The 17760-nt window shown below is 44.2% G+C and overlaps 1 protein-coding gene across 1 annotated transcript in view; it reads left to right on the forward strand.

Annotated features, from left to right (window-relative positions):
• LOC121560547 (thrombospondin type-1 domain-containing protein 7A) overlaps positions 1-17760 on the forward strand; it is a 122033-nt gene that overhangs the window by 68726 nt on the left and 35547 nt on the right. The window contains exons 7-13 of the mRNA XM_045214566.1: positions 976-1170; positions 4087-4345; positions 10152-10267; positions 11709-11844; positions 14834-14937; positions 16473-16667; positions 17226-17492. Coding sequence (XP_045070501.1) covers positions 976-1170; positions 4087-4345; positions 10152-10267; positions 11709-11844; positions 14834-14937; positions 16473-16667; positions 17226-17492 — 1272 coding nt within the window. The remainder of the gene's footprint in view (positions 1-975; positions 1171-4086; positions 4346-10151; positions 10268-11708; positions 11845-14833; positions 14938-16472; positions 16668-17225; positions 17493-17760) is intronic.

Genomic DNA, 17760 nt, shown 5'->3' on the forward strand with positions numbered 1-17760 from the left:
TTTTCATAATTTCATAAATAATAAACATCATTGTTTTTTTGTGTGCCTAAAATCTGGTGTTTCTATGTCAAACGGTTTTGTTATATTTCAGTCTTCTGTGATGTATATGAAGTGTAATATTGGGATGCAAACTAAACATTTAATACATTTCAACTCTATACCTGACATGGTACAGGTGTCTTCTTTCTTGTAAGCCCATAACCATGTGTGTGAGGTATATACTTTTGTTTCAAAGTAGATTTGTTTAAGACTACCAAGAAACACTCTGTGTGACCCTGATTTAGCCCACTACATTAAAGGTTAATCTGTTAAAAGCACATACAGAATATGTGGCTTAATAGTATAACCCACTTAAGCGCTCATAAATCATAAATGTATAAGTGTAAAATGTCCCAAGTGAGTTTGTACTTACTATGTCCAAAGCTAATTCAGTATTCAGATCGAGTTACATTGAGAATAGAGACATCAATATTAATATATTGTACAGATTATCCTTGATAACCTTAACCCAGCATGCTATTAAACAGTCACCAAACATTTGATCCAACTGTGATGTCAAAAGGAAGACAACAGATCAAATTGAATGGCTGTGTTAATTAATTGTGTGGGTTGAAATTGATTAGCATTCAATGATACTAAGGAAACAATATATAAACAAGCCCACCGATGGACCAGGAAATTGTAGTGTGGTTTATCATATTGTAGAACATTATAATGGAGGGTGGCAGGTAGCCTAGTGGTTTGAATCCCCGAGCCGACTAGTTGAAATAATCTGTCTATGTGCCTTGAGCAAGGCACTTAACTCTAATTGCTCCTGTAAGTCGCTCTGGATAAGAGTTTGCTAAGTTATATGAAGTGTAGTACAATTACAGATTCTTTTTTTGCTTTGAGATTTGTTTCTGTATTGAAGATTCTGTTTTTCTATTGTTATAATGGTGTGCATTCCTTGACTGTACCATTCTTTGTGCCACCCAGGTGACATGGTGGACAGGGAGCTGTGTGGGGGAGCCCCTGCCCCTGAGCCCATCGCCTGTGAGGTGCCTTGCCCTAAGGACTGTGTCCTCAGCGACTGGACCTCCTGGTCTTCCTGCTCCCAAACCTGTTCCAGCAAAACCATTGAGGGCAAGCAGCTGAGGACCCGCTCCATACTGGCCTACAACGCTGGCGAAGGTGACTATGAGACTATGTACTGTAGATGGTGTACTGTTCTGTATGGTCTGTATTGTCTATCTACTGTACTGTTAATACACTATTTAGAAGGGGTCTTTATCTTTGTATACTGTAGCTTTCAAGCCAAGCTTTCCTTCATGGTGTCTGTCCCTTTGTCAGTTACTGTCTGTTACTGTCTGTCTATCACTCTGTCTGTTGCTGTTTGTTGCTGTCTGTTACTGTCTGTCTGTCTGTCTGTCTGTCTGTCTGTCTGTCTGTCTGTCTGTCTGTCTGTCCCTCTCTCTGTCACTATGATTTTTTGTTTTCATTTAAACATTTGGCTAAAAGTTTATCTGCATGTTGTTTACCTCCCCACAGTAACTGCAATGGTAGTGGCATGGATCACAGTGATGGAGGGTAACACTTGTGATTGAAACTAGCTGTTAGCTACATTTAACCTTAGTGACATGCTGACAAATGACAAAATAATAGGATTTCTGCCAATGTCTATAGACTTTACTGTAGTTATACCGCGACAGCCTTTGGGCACCGTAGGTTTGATTTAAAATCCTAGTAGCACTAGATGTAGTGAAATAAGTAGTTGCAGTTGGTTTTGTTGTTGTGGTTACCGTAAGTAAGTATAACTAATTCTTCAAATGTATTTTGATATTCTCATATCTTGATGTGAGAATTTTAACATTCCATATCAATGTTTTCCAAAGGTCTTTCAAGGGTGCCAAAGTTTCCAGAGCTTTTTGGTACATTCAATATTTATCTGTAAAATGAGTAGTAGTAGTAGTAGGAGGAGAAGTAGAAGTAGTAGTAGTAGAAGTAGTAGTAGTAGTAGTAGTTGTTGTTGGTTGATGAGTAGTAGATATTGTTAGCGTGGAGATTTGGGTAGATTATTTAAAGGGACAATCCATTGTTGAAACAATAAAAAAACTGTGATTATGGATGTCTTTCCGAGCAAATTTTGTGAATAAGTCAGAAAAGTGCTGAAATTCATACTGCAAACATGAATAAACCCATATTCCATGACCCGCATCCTTTGAGTAGCATCAAAGCGATTGCACTTGTCACATTAAGACAGGACTGATGTTGCTTCACCATTCATAAATCATCCACTACAGCTCTCTGTAGAATCGACATAGACTTTACCTCTGCCCAACCCAAACCACTTTTCTAGGTCAGTCTGGGCTGTCTGGGCACCATCTGTGGCATATTTGTCTGGTTAGTTTACGCTATTGGCAGAACCAGCAAACCGACATGGTTAGTCAGCGATGTAAGCAGGTAGCAGTCAGCAGAAAGGAAGGAGGAGGAGGTCTGTTCATTTGCCATCAGGTTTAGATTTGTCTGAGTTGGCATTCCACGTTGACCGGCCTGTGAACAACACCGCTGCTGCTCATTATGGAGCCGGTTGGCTTTCATCTCAGGATGGTGCATGTGTGAAGGACTTACAGTCCCACAATGCCCCTTCATCACTGCCCAAAGCTGTAAGTGTCTGCAATTACTCTGAAGCACTAAGGGCTCTGAATCTCACTCTATCGACCCATCTGCCTCCACTGAGCAGAGATGAGAGAGACAGCGACACAGAGAGAGAGAGAGAGAGAGAGAGAGAGAGACACACACAGAGAGAGAGAGAGAGAGAGAGAGAGAGAGAGAGAGAGAGAGAGAGAGAGAGAGAGAGAGAGAGAGAGAGAGTGACACAGAGAGAGAGAGAGAGTGACACAGAGAGAGAGACAGAGAGAGAGAGATACAGAAAGAGAGAGAGAGAGAGAGAGAGAGAGAGAGAGAGAGAGAGAGAGAGAGAGAGAGAGAGACAGTGACAGTGACACAGAGAGAGAGAGAGAGAGAGAGAGAGAGAGAGAGAGAGAGAGAGACAGTGACACAGAGAGAGAGACAGAGAGAGAGAGAGAGAGAGAGAGAGAGAGAGAGAGAGAGAGACAGTGACACAGAGAGAGAGACAGAGAGAGAGAGAGAGAGAGAGAGAGAGAGAGAGAGAGAGAGAGAGAGAGAGAGAGAGAGAGAGAGAGACAGTGACACAGAGAGAGAGAGACAGAGAGAGACAGTGACACAGAGAGAGACAGTGACACAGAGAGAGAGACAGAGAGAGAGAGATACAGAGAGAGACAGAGAGAGAGAGAGAGACACAGAGAGAGAGAGAGAGAGAGAGAGAGAGAGAGAGAGAGAGAGAGACAGTGACACAGAGAGAGAGACAGTGACACACAGAGAGAGAGAGAGAGAGACACAGAGAGAGAGAGAGAGAGAGAGAGAGAGACAGTGACACAGAGAGAGACAGTGACACAGAGAGAGACAGTGACACAGAGAGAGAGACAGAGAGAGAGAGATACAGAGAGAGACAGAGAGAGAGAGAGAGACACAGAGAGAGAGAGAGAGAGAGAGAGAGAGTGACACAGAGAGAGAGACAGAGAGAGACAGTGACACAGAGAGAGACAGAGAGACACACAGAGAGAGAGAGAGAGAGAGAGAGAGAGGGTGGGGGTGAGGAAGGGACAGAGTGATGTTGGATGTGTTGGATGTTGTATATCCAACAGAAGTGGAGAAGTGGGTTGGGAATCAGACTTGCAACTAGCAGTAGGAGGAGATGAATCGTCTGAGCCTCTAAGTGGGCAGGAGGATTAAAATGCATTGTCAATCACCGGGAGAGGTCAAGCCTTTCAACACCATCATGGACTGTCACTATCAATAATTGGCTGAATCTTGCAGACTTTGTCATTATTTAAGGGCTTCATGTATAAGGCAGAGCCTCCCTAACTATTGACATTGGGACCACCCTGTATATGTGTGTGGTGTGGTAGAGAATCTGAACTTATTGGTTATTACATGTGCACGATGCCGAAGCTCTATGAAGTAACTCATCAGCTCGCCCTTTCTATGTATGTGCGTTTGTTTGTGTGTGTGCCTGCGTCTTCCTAGGTGGTGGCATGTGCCCCAACAGCAGTTCCCTGCAGGAGGTGCGGAACTGCAACGAGCATGCATGCACGGTGTACCACTGGCAGACTGGCCTCTGGGGCCCCTGTACAGAAGACCCCTCAGCCTCAGCCCTCAACACCACCACTGGCCCCAGGTCTGCTGCTGGCCCCAACACCAATGGGCATGGCCCCTGCTCCCAAGGCATGCAGACACGCAAGGTCATCTGTGTCCGGGTCAATGTGGGACAGGTGCCGCCCAAGAAGTAAGAACATTTAGGCCCTAGGTGTGTGTGTGTGTGTGTGTGTGTGTGTGTGTGTGTGTGTGTGTGTGTGTGTGTGTGTGTGTGTGTGTGTGTGAGAGAGAGACAGAGACAGAGACAGAGACAGAGACAGAGACAGAGACAGAGACAGAGACAGAGACAGAGACAGAGAAAGTTAGTTAGAAAGGTATGACAAGAAGTGATACAGTATGAAGAGTAGCTCTCAAGCCTTATCTCTACTCCACAGGCAAACACAGATAAATAAATATATATGCCGTCCCAAACATGCTAATTAACCCTGTTAATTTAGGCCTGTGTAATTTCCCACTGATGATAATGACAGTAATTAAGTGGCTTTGATACTTTAAGGTAATTAAATCACCACAAGATGAAGGCTGCAGGATGTCTATAGTTTGCAATGCAGAACATACACTGCAGCCTCAAAATGCATCAATAAGTTTACTTTACAATTAGTCTAAAGTTGTGTTCTTGCATGGGTGCTGTTTTGCTTTGCTAGGCTTATCTAGGTGGGATTTTATGTTCATTTAACTAATTAACCTGCTGTATGTAAGATCCAAAAATCTTAACCCATGAGTCTACAGTTTACGGATCTTGTTGCTATCCAAGATCCTGAAGTAATTTTCACCTGGCAGGATAAAACCTCCCAGTGGTATCTGTCCAAGGTGCTGAATATCTTTCTGTCAGTGGAACTCTCTTCTGGGCCATTATAGACTTTGCTATGAGTCCATATCCTTTTAAGACCACTGTATGTTGCCTTTGTTATGAAATAACTTTCCTGCATGTTTTGCATTCTTTCAAGCCACTGTTGCTCTTAAAGAGGCTTTCCCCTGTCATGGTGGATTAGGTTAAGACCGCTGAAGCTGGCAAAACTCCAAAAGTGCCTTCTCTCAGTGCTTTGTCTTCAAGTCCTTTGTAGTGATAGTTCATTCTAAAATCAATATTTGTCATTCATTGTAAGACTTCAAAAGTGGTCTAATGTCAGGGTGAGTCCATGTCCAATTGGTGCCAATCTTTTCCATTTGCTTGGGAGAGATGGTGTGGACTCATCTCGACACTAAACCACTAAGCCCACTAGCTATCTAGCTTTAGTGTAGCGGTGGTTTCACCCTGCCTGCACTCAGTGCACTGCATTGTGACTTGGCATGGTCTCTAGTTGTTACAGTGAGGGAAAAAGTATTTGATCCCCTGCTGATTTTGTACGTTTGCCCACTGACAAAGAAATGATCAGTCTATAATTTTAATGGTAGGTTTATTTGAACGGTGAGAGACAGAATAACAACAAAACAATCCAGAAAAACACAAGTAAAAAATGTTATGAATTGATTTGCATTTTAATGAGGGAAATAAGTATTTGACCCCCTCTCAATCAGAAAGATTTCTGGCTCCCAGGTGTCTTTTATACAGGTAACGAGCTGAGATTAGGAGCACACTCTTAAAGGGAGTGCTCCTAATCTCAGCTTGTTACAATATACCTGTTAACTGCACCTGTTTGAACTCGTTACCTGTATAAAAGACACCTGTCCACAGAAGCAATCAATCAGATTCCAAACTCTCCACCATGGCCAAGACCAAAGAGCTCTCCAAGGATGTCAGGGACAAGATTGTAGACCAACACAAGGCTGGAATGGGCTACAAGACCATCGCCAAGCAGCTTGGTGAGAAGGTGACAACAGTTGGTGTGATTATTCGCAAATGGAAGAAACACAAAAGAACTGTCAATCTCGCTCGGCCTGGGGCTCCATGCAAGATCTCACCTCGTGGAGTTGTAATGATCATGAGAGCGGTGAGGAATCAGCCCAGAACTACACGGGAGGATCTAGTCAATGATCTCAAGGCAGCTGGGACCATAGTCACCAAGAAAACAATTGGTAACACACTACGCCGTGAAGGACTGAAATCCTGCAGCGCCCGCAAGGTCCCCCTGCTCAAGAAAGCACATATACAGGCCCGTCTGAAGTTTGTCAATGAACATCTGAATGATTCAGAGGAGAACTGGGTGAAAGTGTTGTGGTCAGATGAGACCAAAATCGAGGTCTTTGGCATCAACTCAACTCGCCGTGTTTGGAGGAGGAGGAATGCTGCCTATGACCCCAAGAACACCATCCCCACTGTCAAACATGGAGGTGGAAACATTATGCTTTGGGGGTGTTTTTCTGCTAAGGGGACAGGACAACTTCACCGCATCAAAGGGAGGATGGATGGGGCCATGTACCATCAAATCTTGGGTGAGAACCTCCTTCCCTCAGCCAGGGCATTGAAAATGGGTCGTGGATGGGTATTCCAGCATGACAATGACCCAAAACACACGGCCAAGGCAACAAAGGAGTGGCTCAAGAAGAAGCACATTAAGGTCCTGGAGTGGCCTAGCCGGTCTCCAGACCTTAATCCCATAGAAAATCTGTGGAGGGAGCTGAAGGTTCGAGTTGCCAAATGTCAGCCTCGAAACCTTAATGACTTGGAGAAGATCTGCAAAAAGGAGTGGGACAAAATCCCTCCTGAGATGTGTGCAAACCTGGTGGCAAACTACAAGGAACGTCTGACCTCTGTGATTGCCAACAAGGGTTTTGCCACCAAGTACTAAGTCATGTTTTGCAGAGGGGTCAAATACTTATTTCCCTCATTAAAATGAAAATCAATTTATAACATTTTTGACATGCGTTTTTCTGGATTTTTTGTTGTTGTTATTCTGTCTCTCACTGTTCAAATAAACCTACCATTAAAATTATAGACTTATCATGTCTTTGTCAGTGGGTAAACATACAAAATCAGCAGGGGATCAAATACTTTTTTCCCTCACTGTATTTTTCCCACTGTGTCTTCTCTTCCCACCGTTCTACTTGGCAGGTAGGTTCGATTAGCGCTCCCTTAGGAACCTGGCAGAGCAAACAAGCACACGTCTGCCTCGCTGGTGTGTATGCAGATGTGCCCCAGCTTGCTCACAGAGGGCTCAGAGCTGTCTTCACACACCCCGAGGCAGTGAACCTCACACAGTGTCACCACACACACTGTCAAAGCCCAATAGAGAGGAGAGTCTCTCAGAGACAAATATGTCACTCCCTCAGGCATACGCTTCTATCAGTCGATATACAGAGGACTGCAGTGGGATTTGGAACTAAAACATATTGGTTTATAGATTGTGACAATTTGCATGTGGATTGACGTCTGATGTGTTTGTATAATCGCACTGATGCTTACTTGGACTACCGGAAAAGGATAAAAAATGGTGATAGTGTTTGATAGTCATAGTCGATCATGTGAATGTGTCCTAATGACAACTGTGTTTAGTCACTGCAGATGACAGTGATAGATGGTTGAAAGCTGTCGAGACAGAGGCCAAAGAAACTTACGCACAGCCGGAGCTGTTTTCTCTCCAAATATTAAACAAATTCTGTTTTATTTGCTGTTGTATTTTTTTTATAATTAACATAATTAGTCCTTATCGTTTTGTGCCAGGCCTTGTGTGCTTTTGCAGTCTCTTAAAACGATGTTCAACCATACAGTATACTCCTTTTGAAGAATCTCTTGTCGAACAGATTATTCAAGTGATAATAGCAAATAGCAGAACAAAAACATTACCCTTGCAGACTCTTCTTAATGATATGCTGTGGGACAGACTCAGAGTAAATGTTGTGTTTCTTGCCTCACTACAAATCATTGCATTTAAAGATCATTAAGATATGATAACACTAGCAGGGAAAACAAGTCGGCTAAAACCAGATGATGCTTTAATTGGATAATCTAATGACTAGTCGAAAAGTCTGCATACTTCAATAGCCGTGAAGACTGAGTTTCCTGTGGCGTCGGTATTGTTCTGGCAATGAAAGTGGCCTGTTTTTTTAATGAGAATGTAATTTATTTTTAATAATCCAAATTCTGATAATACCTGTCATTACACCTGACCTAACATACAATTAAAATAAAAGGGAACAGTAGGAATGTTTCTGTCTGCTGGAGCATTAGTTCAGCATTAGTTATGTGAGGTAGTTAAGTGCTCGGGTCAACAACTCAATCTGTGTCATGTTGTTGTGTCTCATATGTTTTGTCTGGAACGTTGTTAAAACTGAAAGGGAACAGTAGGGATGTTTCTGTCTGCTAGACTAGAGGGCAATCAGCTTTAGTTATGTGAGGTGTATTGAGGTGCTAAATGCTCAGCTCAAAAGCTCAATCTGGATTATGTTGTTGTGTCTCATTTTTTACTGTTTTGTCTAGAAGATTGTTCCCTGTAGGCTTTTCTTTTGAAGTCTTTTGAAGTAGCTTGTCCTTAAACAGGTTCACATTACCTTTGCACTTGTTGTTAATGCAGTTAATCTGTGTAAACTCTTTAAACCTAAAGAGGAAATAAGAAACTGATTTGACCCATATTTATCATCATCAGCATTGCTCTATTCTCCATCCCTGAGCACTGCTTTGGAGTGTAGAACCGGTGTACGAACATGCCAGAGGATTTGTCTCACTAAAGAGGGATTTAGTTCTCTCTATTGGTATTAAACATAAATCTCTCCTCTCTTCGCATATCTGCCTGCTGCATTATTACATTGTGCGTGTGAGGCACCCTGTTTCTCCCCTGACGACACAGTGCTAATGAGTGGAGCAACCCCAGTAGAAGATAGTGCTCCTACTCCCAATGTGTAAACCTGACCCAGATGATCAGCGCTAGCTAGGCTATCTATGCTATCTCAGCAATAGGATAAGGAAATAGAGCCGCACTTAGAAAGCCCCAGGAGAGCCCATGTCCGAAACATCAGATTACTTGATGTCTTTTAGACTGACAATTTCCCCCCGTTTATCTTCGTCCAGTGGCCATTCACTGGGGATCAGAGGTACTTATAACTATAGGCTGAAGATTACATATAACCCTTTGTCCGTTAAATATGAAGACCAACTCCAACCACAATCCCAGAGATCTAACGGATTATCGTCCAGTAATAGAATCAATTTAAAACAGAGCAGAAAGATGGGAAGGATTCCCATAGAGGGTCTTATCTATAGTGAACTGAATCTACATTTTTACATTTTAGTCATTTTAGCAGACGCTCTTATCCAGAGCGACTTACAGTTAGTGAATACATTTTTTTTTTTCATACTGGCCCCCCGTGGGAATCGAACCCACAACCCTGGCGTTGCAAACGCCATGCTCTATCAACTGAGCTACATCCCTGCCAGCCATTCCCTCCCCTACCCTGGACCAATTGTGCGCCGCCCATGAGTCTCCCGGTCGCGGCCGGCTGCGACAGAGCCTGGATTCGAACCAGGATCTAGTGGCACAGTTAGCACTGCGATGCAGTGCCTTAGACCACTGCGCCACTCAGGATTCTAGCCTGGAGGAATTAACTGCAGATTCTCCATTTAAGAGGAATGAATATTAACAAAGGCACTGCTGAGCTGCTAAAGCCGTATACTGTAGGTCATGTTTACATTTCCCTACATAAGACATAAGATGATCTTCTCTTTCCTTATCTGTCAGTGGTACCATAGATTGACATGGACATAAGACATAGGACTTCTTATCAGACAGTTGCTTCTTGTTGTTCTAGTTTGTGCTTCAGAAAACACTGGATTTCTCTCAGTAAAAGCCAAGTGGTTTTACAAAGAAAAATGACATAGTAGGAAGCCAAGCAGGTTACAGTACTTTCTAAGAGGAGCATCTTCAAAGCCAAGAATCTATCATTGTTCGTCGATAGCTCCATGGCTCTTGGCCAATCGGATGAGTCATTTGAATTCCTGCAGCCAAAGTGAGAAGCCTGTGTCTGTGTGTTACCAGCTATATGTTTGTGTGTTTACCATGTAGATGTCCTGAGAATCCTCGTCCAGGTACAGTGCGGCCCTGTCGAATGCCCTGTAAGAAGGACTGCATCGTCACCCCCTTCAGCGACTGGTCCCAGTGCTCTCCCACCTGTGATGCAGGTATGAAAGAAGAGTTCAAGTTACTGTGAAAAGACATGCACACAAATAACAACCCTACAGATGTAGGGTCTTAATTTGATGACCCTGTTGCAGGATAACTTACCTGCTATGCAGTGTATTTGAGGCTTAAAAATACTTCTAAAGTTTGTACTTTCCACTTTGAAATTTCAGACGTAATTTTCCCTATGAAAAATTTATCAACCCCTACAAAAAATGTATATTAATTCTAATCCACATAATAATTCACATTTCCCGTTGCTGCAGGATTATTTTCCTGCTGTAGCAAACTGGCTCAAATTAATATCATACATCTGTATCTTTTCATTGTAAGTCTCTTGGAAACTAAGATCTATGGACCAAAAATGCTCTCCTAAAAGGAATTGCTTACTTATCCAACCTCTCGGAGGAACATTATGTATGGCAGCTTTTATCATGAAGCATCATTTGGAGATCATTGATATTTTAAACCAATGGAAAACTGGGACGAATAAGGAAACTGGCACCAATTGGGTGATGCATGCAATGTAAACGGCTCATTACAGTTTCCTTAAATTGTATTACTCTCATTTCATTACGGATATTTCATTTGACAGATTGACATGTAGGATGACCTTAAAATTACCTAATTTAGTGTAACCCAGTAAACATACTAGCCTATGGCTACAAGTGACAGGGTGCCATGTTGTTGTTGTTGTTGTTGTTGTTTTCATGCTGTGATAAAAACGCCTCCAGACCAGGTCACTTTTGTCAGACAGCCATGTCCACAGCTGGAGGACATTGTTGAATACATTACATTGATTTAGGGCATGAAATCATCATCGTTCAGATTTTGATGACCTCTTTATTTGGCATGAGAGCATAAATCTTTGGCCCTCGCCACACACAGTCTCAGATTTTGATAGTAGTGCTGATGTTCTCCTACTGTATAGGATGACCTGCCTCGCACCCACACTGGTTGAAACTAAAGGTCAGGGATGCACAGAGCCTGTAATACACTCATATGATTTGATTAAACACTCCTGGGCCAGTCCTGGACCATAAAACGACATCTTAATCAGTCTAGGTAGCCAGTGCTCTGGCTCAACTTTATAGTTCTTTATTGTATTTATTCAACGGTGTGTCTAATGGGAATACCACTGATCATGGGGAAAGCATCCATCTTGTTGATGTTACTTCATCATTAGATTTGGACTTGACGACTATATCGATTTTACTGCAACAATAAAGCAGTCAACATTCGCCCACTCTGCCCTGAATATGTTAGTTTGATATGGAATGTCTCAACATGATATACATTTCAGAAATGTGTCAAAGTACCTAAACCTCTCTGACTCAGTGTTGAGCCAGACAGGTTTAGGTACTGTGACAAATTTGCAGTGTTTGAAAATCTAATTATAATATATAATTAAAGTAATACTTCATGTACTGTGTGCTTTGTCAGCTGGTAACATTCAGAAGAAGAAGCAGTCGAGAAACCGCGTCATCCTCCAGCTGCCAGCCAACGGGGGCCAAGACTGTCCTGAGGTGCTGGAGGAGGAGAAGGACTGTGCGGCTCCCAAAGTCTGTCCTGGTTACAGGTACAGCACAGTACCAAGAGTACTGGCAGTTATACAGTGCCTTCAGAAAGTATTCACACCCGTTGACTTTTTCCATATTTTGTTGCGTTACAGCCTGAACTTAAAATTGATTAAATTTAGATTTTGTGTCACTGGCCTACACACAATACTCCATAATGTCAATGTGGAATTATGTTTTTAGATTTTTTTTTAAATTAATAAAAATGAAAAGCTGAAATGTCTTGAGTCAATACGTATTCAACCCATTTGTTAAGGCAAGCCTAAATAAGTTCAGGAGTAAACATTTGCTTAACAAGTCACAAAATAGGTAGAAGGATTACTTTATCCTATCCCAGGTATTCCTTAAAGAGGTGGGGTTTCAAATGTCTCCGGAAGGTGGTGAGTGACTCCGCTGTCCTGGCGTCGTGAGGGAGCTTGTTCCACCATTGGGGTGCCAGAGCAGCGAACAGTTTTGACTGGGCTGAGCGGGAACTATGCTTCCGCAGAGGAAGGGGAGCCAGCAGGCCAGAGGTGGATGAACGCAATGCCCTCGTTTGGGTGTAGGGACTGATCAGAGCCTGAAGGTACGGAGGTGCCGTTCCCCTCACAGCTCCATAGGCAAGCACCATGGTCTTGTAACAGATGCGAGCTTCAACTGGAAGCCAGTGGAGTGTGCGGAGGAGCGGGGTGACGTGAGAGAACTTGGGAAGGTTGAACACCAGGCGGGCTGCGGCATTCTGGATGAGTTGTAGGGGTTTAATGGCACAGGCAGGGAGCCCAGCCAACAGCGAGTTGCAGTAATCCAGACGGGAGATGACAAGTGCCTGGATTAGGACCTGTGCCGCTTCCTGTGTAAGGCAGGGTCGTACTCTCCGAATGTTGTAGAGCATGAACCTACAGGATCGGGTCACCGCCTTGATGTTAGCAGAGAACGACAGGGTGTTGTCCAGGGTCACGCCAAGGCTCTTCGCACTCTGGGAGGAGGACACAACGGAGTTGTCAACCGTGATGGCGAGATCATGGAACGGGCAGTCCTTCCCCGGGAGGAAGAGCAGCTCCGTCTTGCCAAGGTTCAGCTTGAGGTGGTGATCCGTCATCCATACTGATATGTCTGCCAGACATGCAGAGATGCGATTCGCCACCTGGTTATCAGAAGGGGGAAAGGAGAAGATTAGTTGTGTATCGTCAGCGTAGCAATGATAGGAGAGGCCATGTGAGGATATGACAGAGCCAAGTGACTTGGTGTATAGCGAGAATAGGAGAGGGCCTAGAACTGAGCCCTGGGGGACACCAGTGGTGAGAGCACGTGGTGCGGAGACAGCTTCTCGCCACGCCACTTGGTAGGAGCGACCGGTCAGGTAGGGACGCAATCCAAGAGTGAGCCGCGCCGGAGATGCCCAGCTCGGAGAGGGTGGAGAGGAGGATCTGATGGTTCACAGTATCAAAGGCAGCAGACAGGTCTAGAAGGATAAGAGCAGAGGAGAGAGAGTTAGCTTTAGCAGTGCGGAGAGCCTCCGTGACACAGAGAAGAGCAGTCTCAGTTGAATGACCAGTCTTGAAACCTGACTGGTTTGGATCAAGAAGGTCATTCTGAGAGAGATAGCAAGAGAGTTGGCTAGAGACGGCACGCTCAATAGTTTTGGAGAGAAAAGAAAGAAGGGATACTGGTCTGTAGTTGTTGACATCAGAGGGATCGAGTGTTGATTTTTTGAGAAGGGGTGCAACTCTCGCTCTCTTGAAGACGGAAGGGACATAGCCAGCGGTCAAGGATGAGTTGATCAGCGAGGTGAGGTAGGGGAGAAGGTCACCGGAGATGGTCTGGAGAAGAGAGGAGGGGATAGGGTCAAGCGGGCAGGTTGTTGGGCGGCCTGCCGTCACAAGTCGCATGATTTTATCTGGAGAGAGAGGGGAGAAAGAAGTCAAAGCATAGGGTAGGGCAGTGTGAGCAGGACCAGCAGTTTCAGTTGGCTTAACAAACGAGGATCGGATGTCGTCAACCTTTTTTTCAAAGTGGTTGACGAAGTCATCCACAGAGAGGGAGGGGGGGATTCAGCAGGGAGGAGAATGTGGCAAAGAGCTTCCTAGGGTTAGAGGCAGATGCTTGGAATTTAGAGTGGTAGAAAGTGGCCTTAGCAGCAGAAACAGATGAAGAAAATGTAGAGAGGAGGGAGTGAAAAGATGCCAGGTCCGCAGGGAGTCTAGTTTTCTTCCATTTCCGCTCAGCTGCCCGGAGCTCTGTTCTGTGAGCTCGCAATGAGTCATCAAGCCACGGAGCTGGAGGGGAGGACCGAGCCGGCCGGGAGGATAGGGGACATAGAGAGTCAAAGGATGCAGAAAGGGAGGAGAGGAGGGTTGAGGAGGCAGAATCAGGAGATCAGGAGAATCAGGAGATTGCACACAATCCAGGTGTGCAAAGCTCTTAGAGACTTACCCAGAAAGACTCACAGCTGTAATCGCTTCCAAAGGTGATTCGAACATGTATTGACTCAGGGATATGAATACTTATGTAAATTAGATATTTCATTTTCATTTTCAATAAATTTGCAAACATTTCTAAAATGATGTTTTCACTTTGTCATTATGGGTATTGTGTGTAGCTGGATGAGAAAAAAATATGTTTAATCTATTCTGAATTCAGGATATAACACAACAAAATGTGGAATAAGTCAAGGGGTATGAATACTTTCTGAAGGCACTATACATGGAGATGATTACACCAATGATGATACTATTGCTACTATCGTTAGCAACTCTTACTCATGAAGTGTATTCTCATTATACGATAATTACCTCTACTGTCTGCTGATAATGTTAAGTACAAAAATGTATGCATTCACTACTGTAAGTCGCTCTGGATAAGAGTGTCCGCTAAATGACTCAAATGTCAAATGTAAATGAATATGATTATTTTAATGATTATGATGACATTGACTTGATGATCATCATCACGTTCAACATCACTATCATTATCACAATCATCATCATCATCATAATACTTCCTCTATTGCAGGTGGAAGTCACACAAATGGAGAAGGTGTCAATTGGTGCCATGGTACATCAGGGAGGACAGCCCAGGGGCTCAAGAGACATGTGGACCAGGTCTTCAAACAAGAGGTGAAATTACATCTCTTTTCTTTCATGAATCCCCTTTTATTACTTTCTCGTCTATCCAATTTAAACATCCACAATGAAATTGACATTCTTTGTGGCCTCTGAATCTCAGCCAGGAGAAAACAGATGGATTTGGCAATGTTAGGAGAGGCCAATTGTGCTTCCTAAACCACTTGTCAAATCCCCCTACTTAGACAAAGATGTGAACTAGGGTTGACACTCCCTACAGCACCGAGGACACCATTTGTCATCCCTCAGTGAATTTAGGATGTCAATGTCTTCATGACTAGACATCCACCTTACTTGTGACAGTTGGAGTTTCTAGGTACCAGGTACCTTAGGCTCTTTTCATGCAGCTTTAATTACAGTTCCGTTTGGGAGAGCTGCTACATTCCCCCTCTGGCTAACTACAACCTGTAAATATGTTTCAGTTGTAAGCATACACCAAATGACAGCATTTTGAAGCGTAAGTTTGACTTGCATTCAGGAATGGCTCAACTACTGTAGCTGCATGGTCCTCTGTAGCTCAATCGGTAGAGCATGGCGCTTGTAATGCCAGGGTAGTGGGTTCGATCCCTGGGACCACCCATATGAAAAAATATATGCACACATGACTGTAAGTCGCTTTGGATAAAAGCGTCTGCTAAATGGCATATTATTATAATAATAAAAGAAGCTGTACTACAAAGTACTGTAAATGTATTTTTTCAGGTCAGATAGAATAATTCAATTTTTGTATAGCTTCAATGGAGAACTATTATCAGTGGCAATGTTGTAAATTGCCACTTGTGAAGTTCTAATATGCATAAATGGTAGGAGGCACATTACAATTTCCTTTTCTTCATACAAATGATCCGACATCCAAACATCTTGCCAATCCTCCTGAGTGTTGGACTGACTCTCATAGCCTGTGATAGTAGACGTCAACATCCCTGGGCTCTCAAGCATCCAGGTCACTGTTTGTCATTCTCTGAGACATGTTGAGACATAGTGCCTCTTTACCCCTGGGGCGTCTCACAGCTTCTCACAGCGTCTCACTGCTGTGTACCTGGAGGGACCTGGAACACTCCTGAACGCCAGTCACACTCACCGTCAACACACATGCCCCCACAAACAACCCCACACACATCAACAGACTACAGCAATCCAAACGTATAGAGTCAACAGAGGCCCAGGGAAGTTTGAGCAGAACTCTGCTTGTAGGTTACTTTGGGGTAGCATAATGAAAAGCACATATTGCAATATCTCCAGTAATGTCCTTTTAATCAAAATACAACATATTTGACGTATTAACATTGAACCTGTATTGACCGTTATTTATATTTTACCATAACTCTTATTTCTTGTTACAGGCAGTATAAACAAAACTGTCTGCCTGAGGCTGTGTTCAATTAACAGCCACCCTGTGTTACATAGTACACCTTTTCTGCAACCCTACCGAACCAATCAATGTCTCCATTCTTGCTAAATCTCTGTGACCCAGACAAAATGGCCACCAACCCTGTAAGGGACACTGTGCCTTTGATTTCCCCCCTCAGCCGTGTCCTGTCGCCAGCTGGACGGAGCGCAGGCAGACATTGGGGAGTGTCTGAAGTTTGCCAACACCATGCCCCCCATCACTCAGCGGTGCCAGCTCCCATGCCAGGACGATTGCCAGCTCACCAACTGGTCCAAGTTCTCGTCCTGCACAGCCGACTGTGTAGGGGTTCGAACCAGAAAGAGGTTGCTTGTAGGTGAGGAATGGTAACAAAACGTGAGGACTTTTGGCAGTATCGCACCTTTGCACAGTGGCAGTCCAGTAAGGAAGTATAGCTTATAAGCAACACATGACTGATTCAGTTTACGCTATGACCTTGTGAGAAGGGGAAGTAGCATGTAGCCTGCTAGAGTGCAGCATAGATGCTATTAGCAACTATTAGCTCAAGTCCCTTGGTTTGGGGAGCAGCCTGAGAATTGTAAAGAGGTCTGGTCCAATTCATCTGGATGTGGAATATTTACATGTTACTCAATGAGAACATAATGATGCATATTAATGCCTGGTGATGGGCAGCTTTTAAATTGCACGACAGACAGGCAGACACACACACAAACTTCATACCTACTATGTAGTCCTCTGTAGCTCAATTGGTAGAGCATGGTGCTTGTAACGCCAGGGTAGTGGGTTCGAACCCCGGGACCACGCATACGTAACAATGTATGCACACATGACTGTAAGTCGCTTTGGATAAAAGCGTCTGCTAAATGGCATATTATTATTATTATTACTAACCCCTATCCTCTCTCCCCCCCAGGGAGAAGCAAGAAGAAGGACAAGTGTAAGAACACCCAGATGTACCCTCTGAGCGAGACCCAGTACTGCCCGTGTGACAAGTACAACGCCCAGCCCGTGGGCAACTGGTCCGACTGCATCCTGGCCGGGGGAGACCGCGTGGAGAGCCTCCTGGGCATAAAGGTCCAGGGGGACATCAAGGAGTGTGGCCAGGGCTACCGCTACCAGGCCATGGTGTGTTACGACCAGGACAACAGACTGGTGGAGACCTCACGATGCAACAGCCACGGTGGGGTGGAGTTGTTGGGTGTGTGGGGGTGTGTGGGAGGATAGGTGGAAAAATGTGGGGTGTGTGTGTGTGTGTGTGTGTGTGTGTGTGTGTGTGTGTGTACCCCAGGGGGAAGTCGACTAGCCGTAATCCCTCCTGAGCCCCTCACACACACACACACTAATACACACACAGAGAGAGTGCGACCTAATCGCATCATGCATTGCTCCGTTAACTACGACCCCTGATCTCTGATGATGACTGCTGACCTGCCAGCACCAAATCTGCC

This window comes from Coregonus clupeaformis, unplaced genomic scaffold (assembly GCF_020615455.1).
Source record: "Coregonus clupeaformis isolate EN_2021a unplaced genomic scaffold, ASM2061545v1 scaf0281, whole genome shotgun sequence".
Classification (NCBI taxonomy): Eukaryota; Metazoa; Chordata; class Actinopteri; order Salmoniformes; family Salmonidae; genus Coregonus; species Coregonus clupeaformis.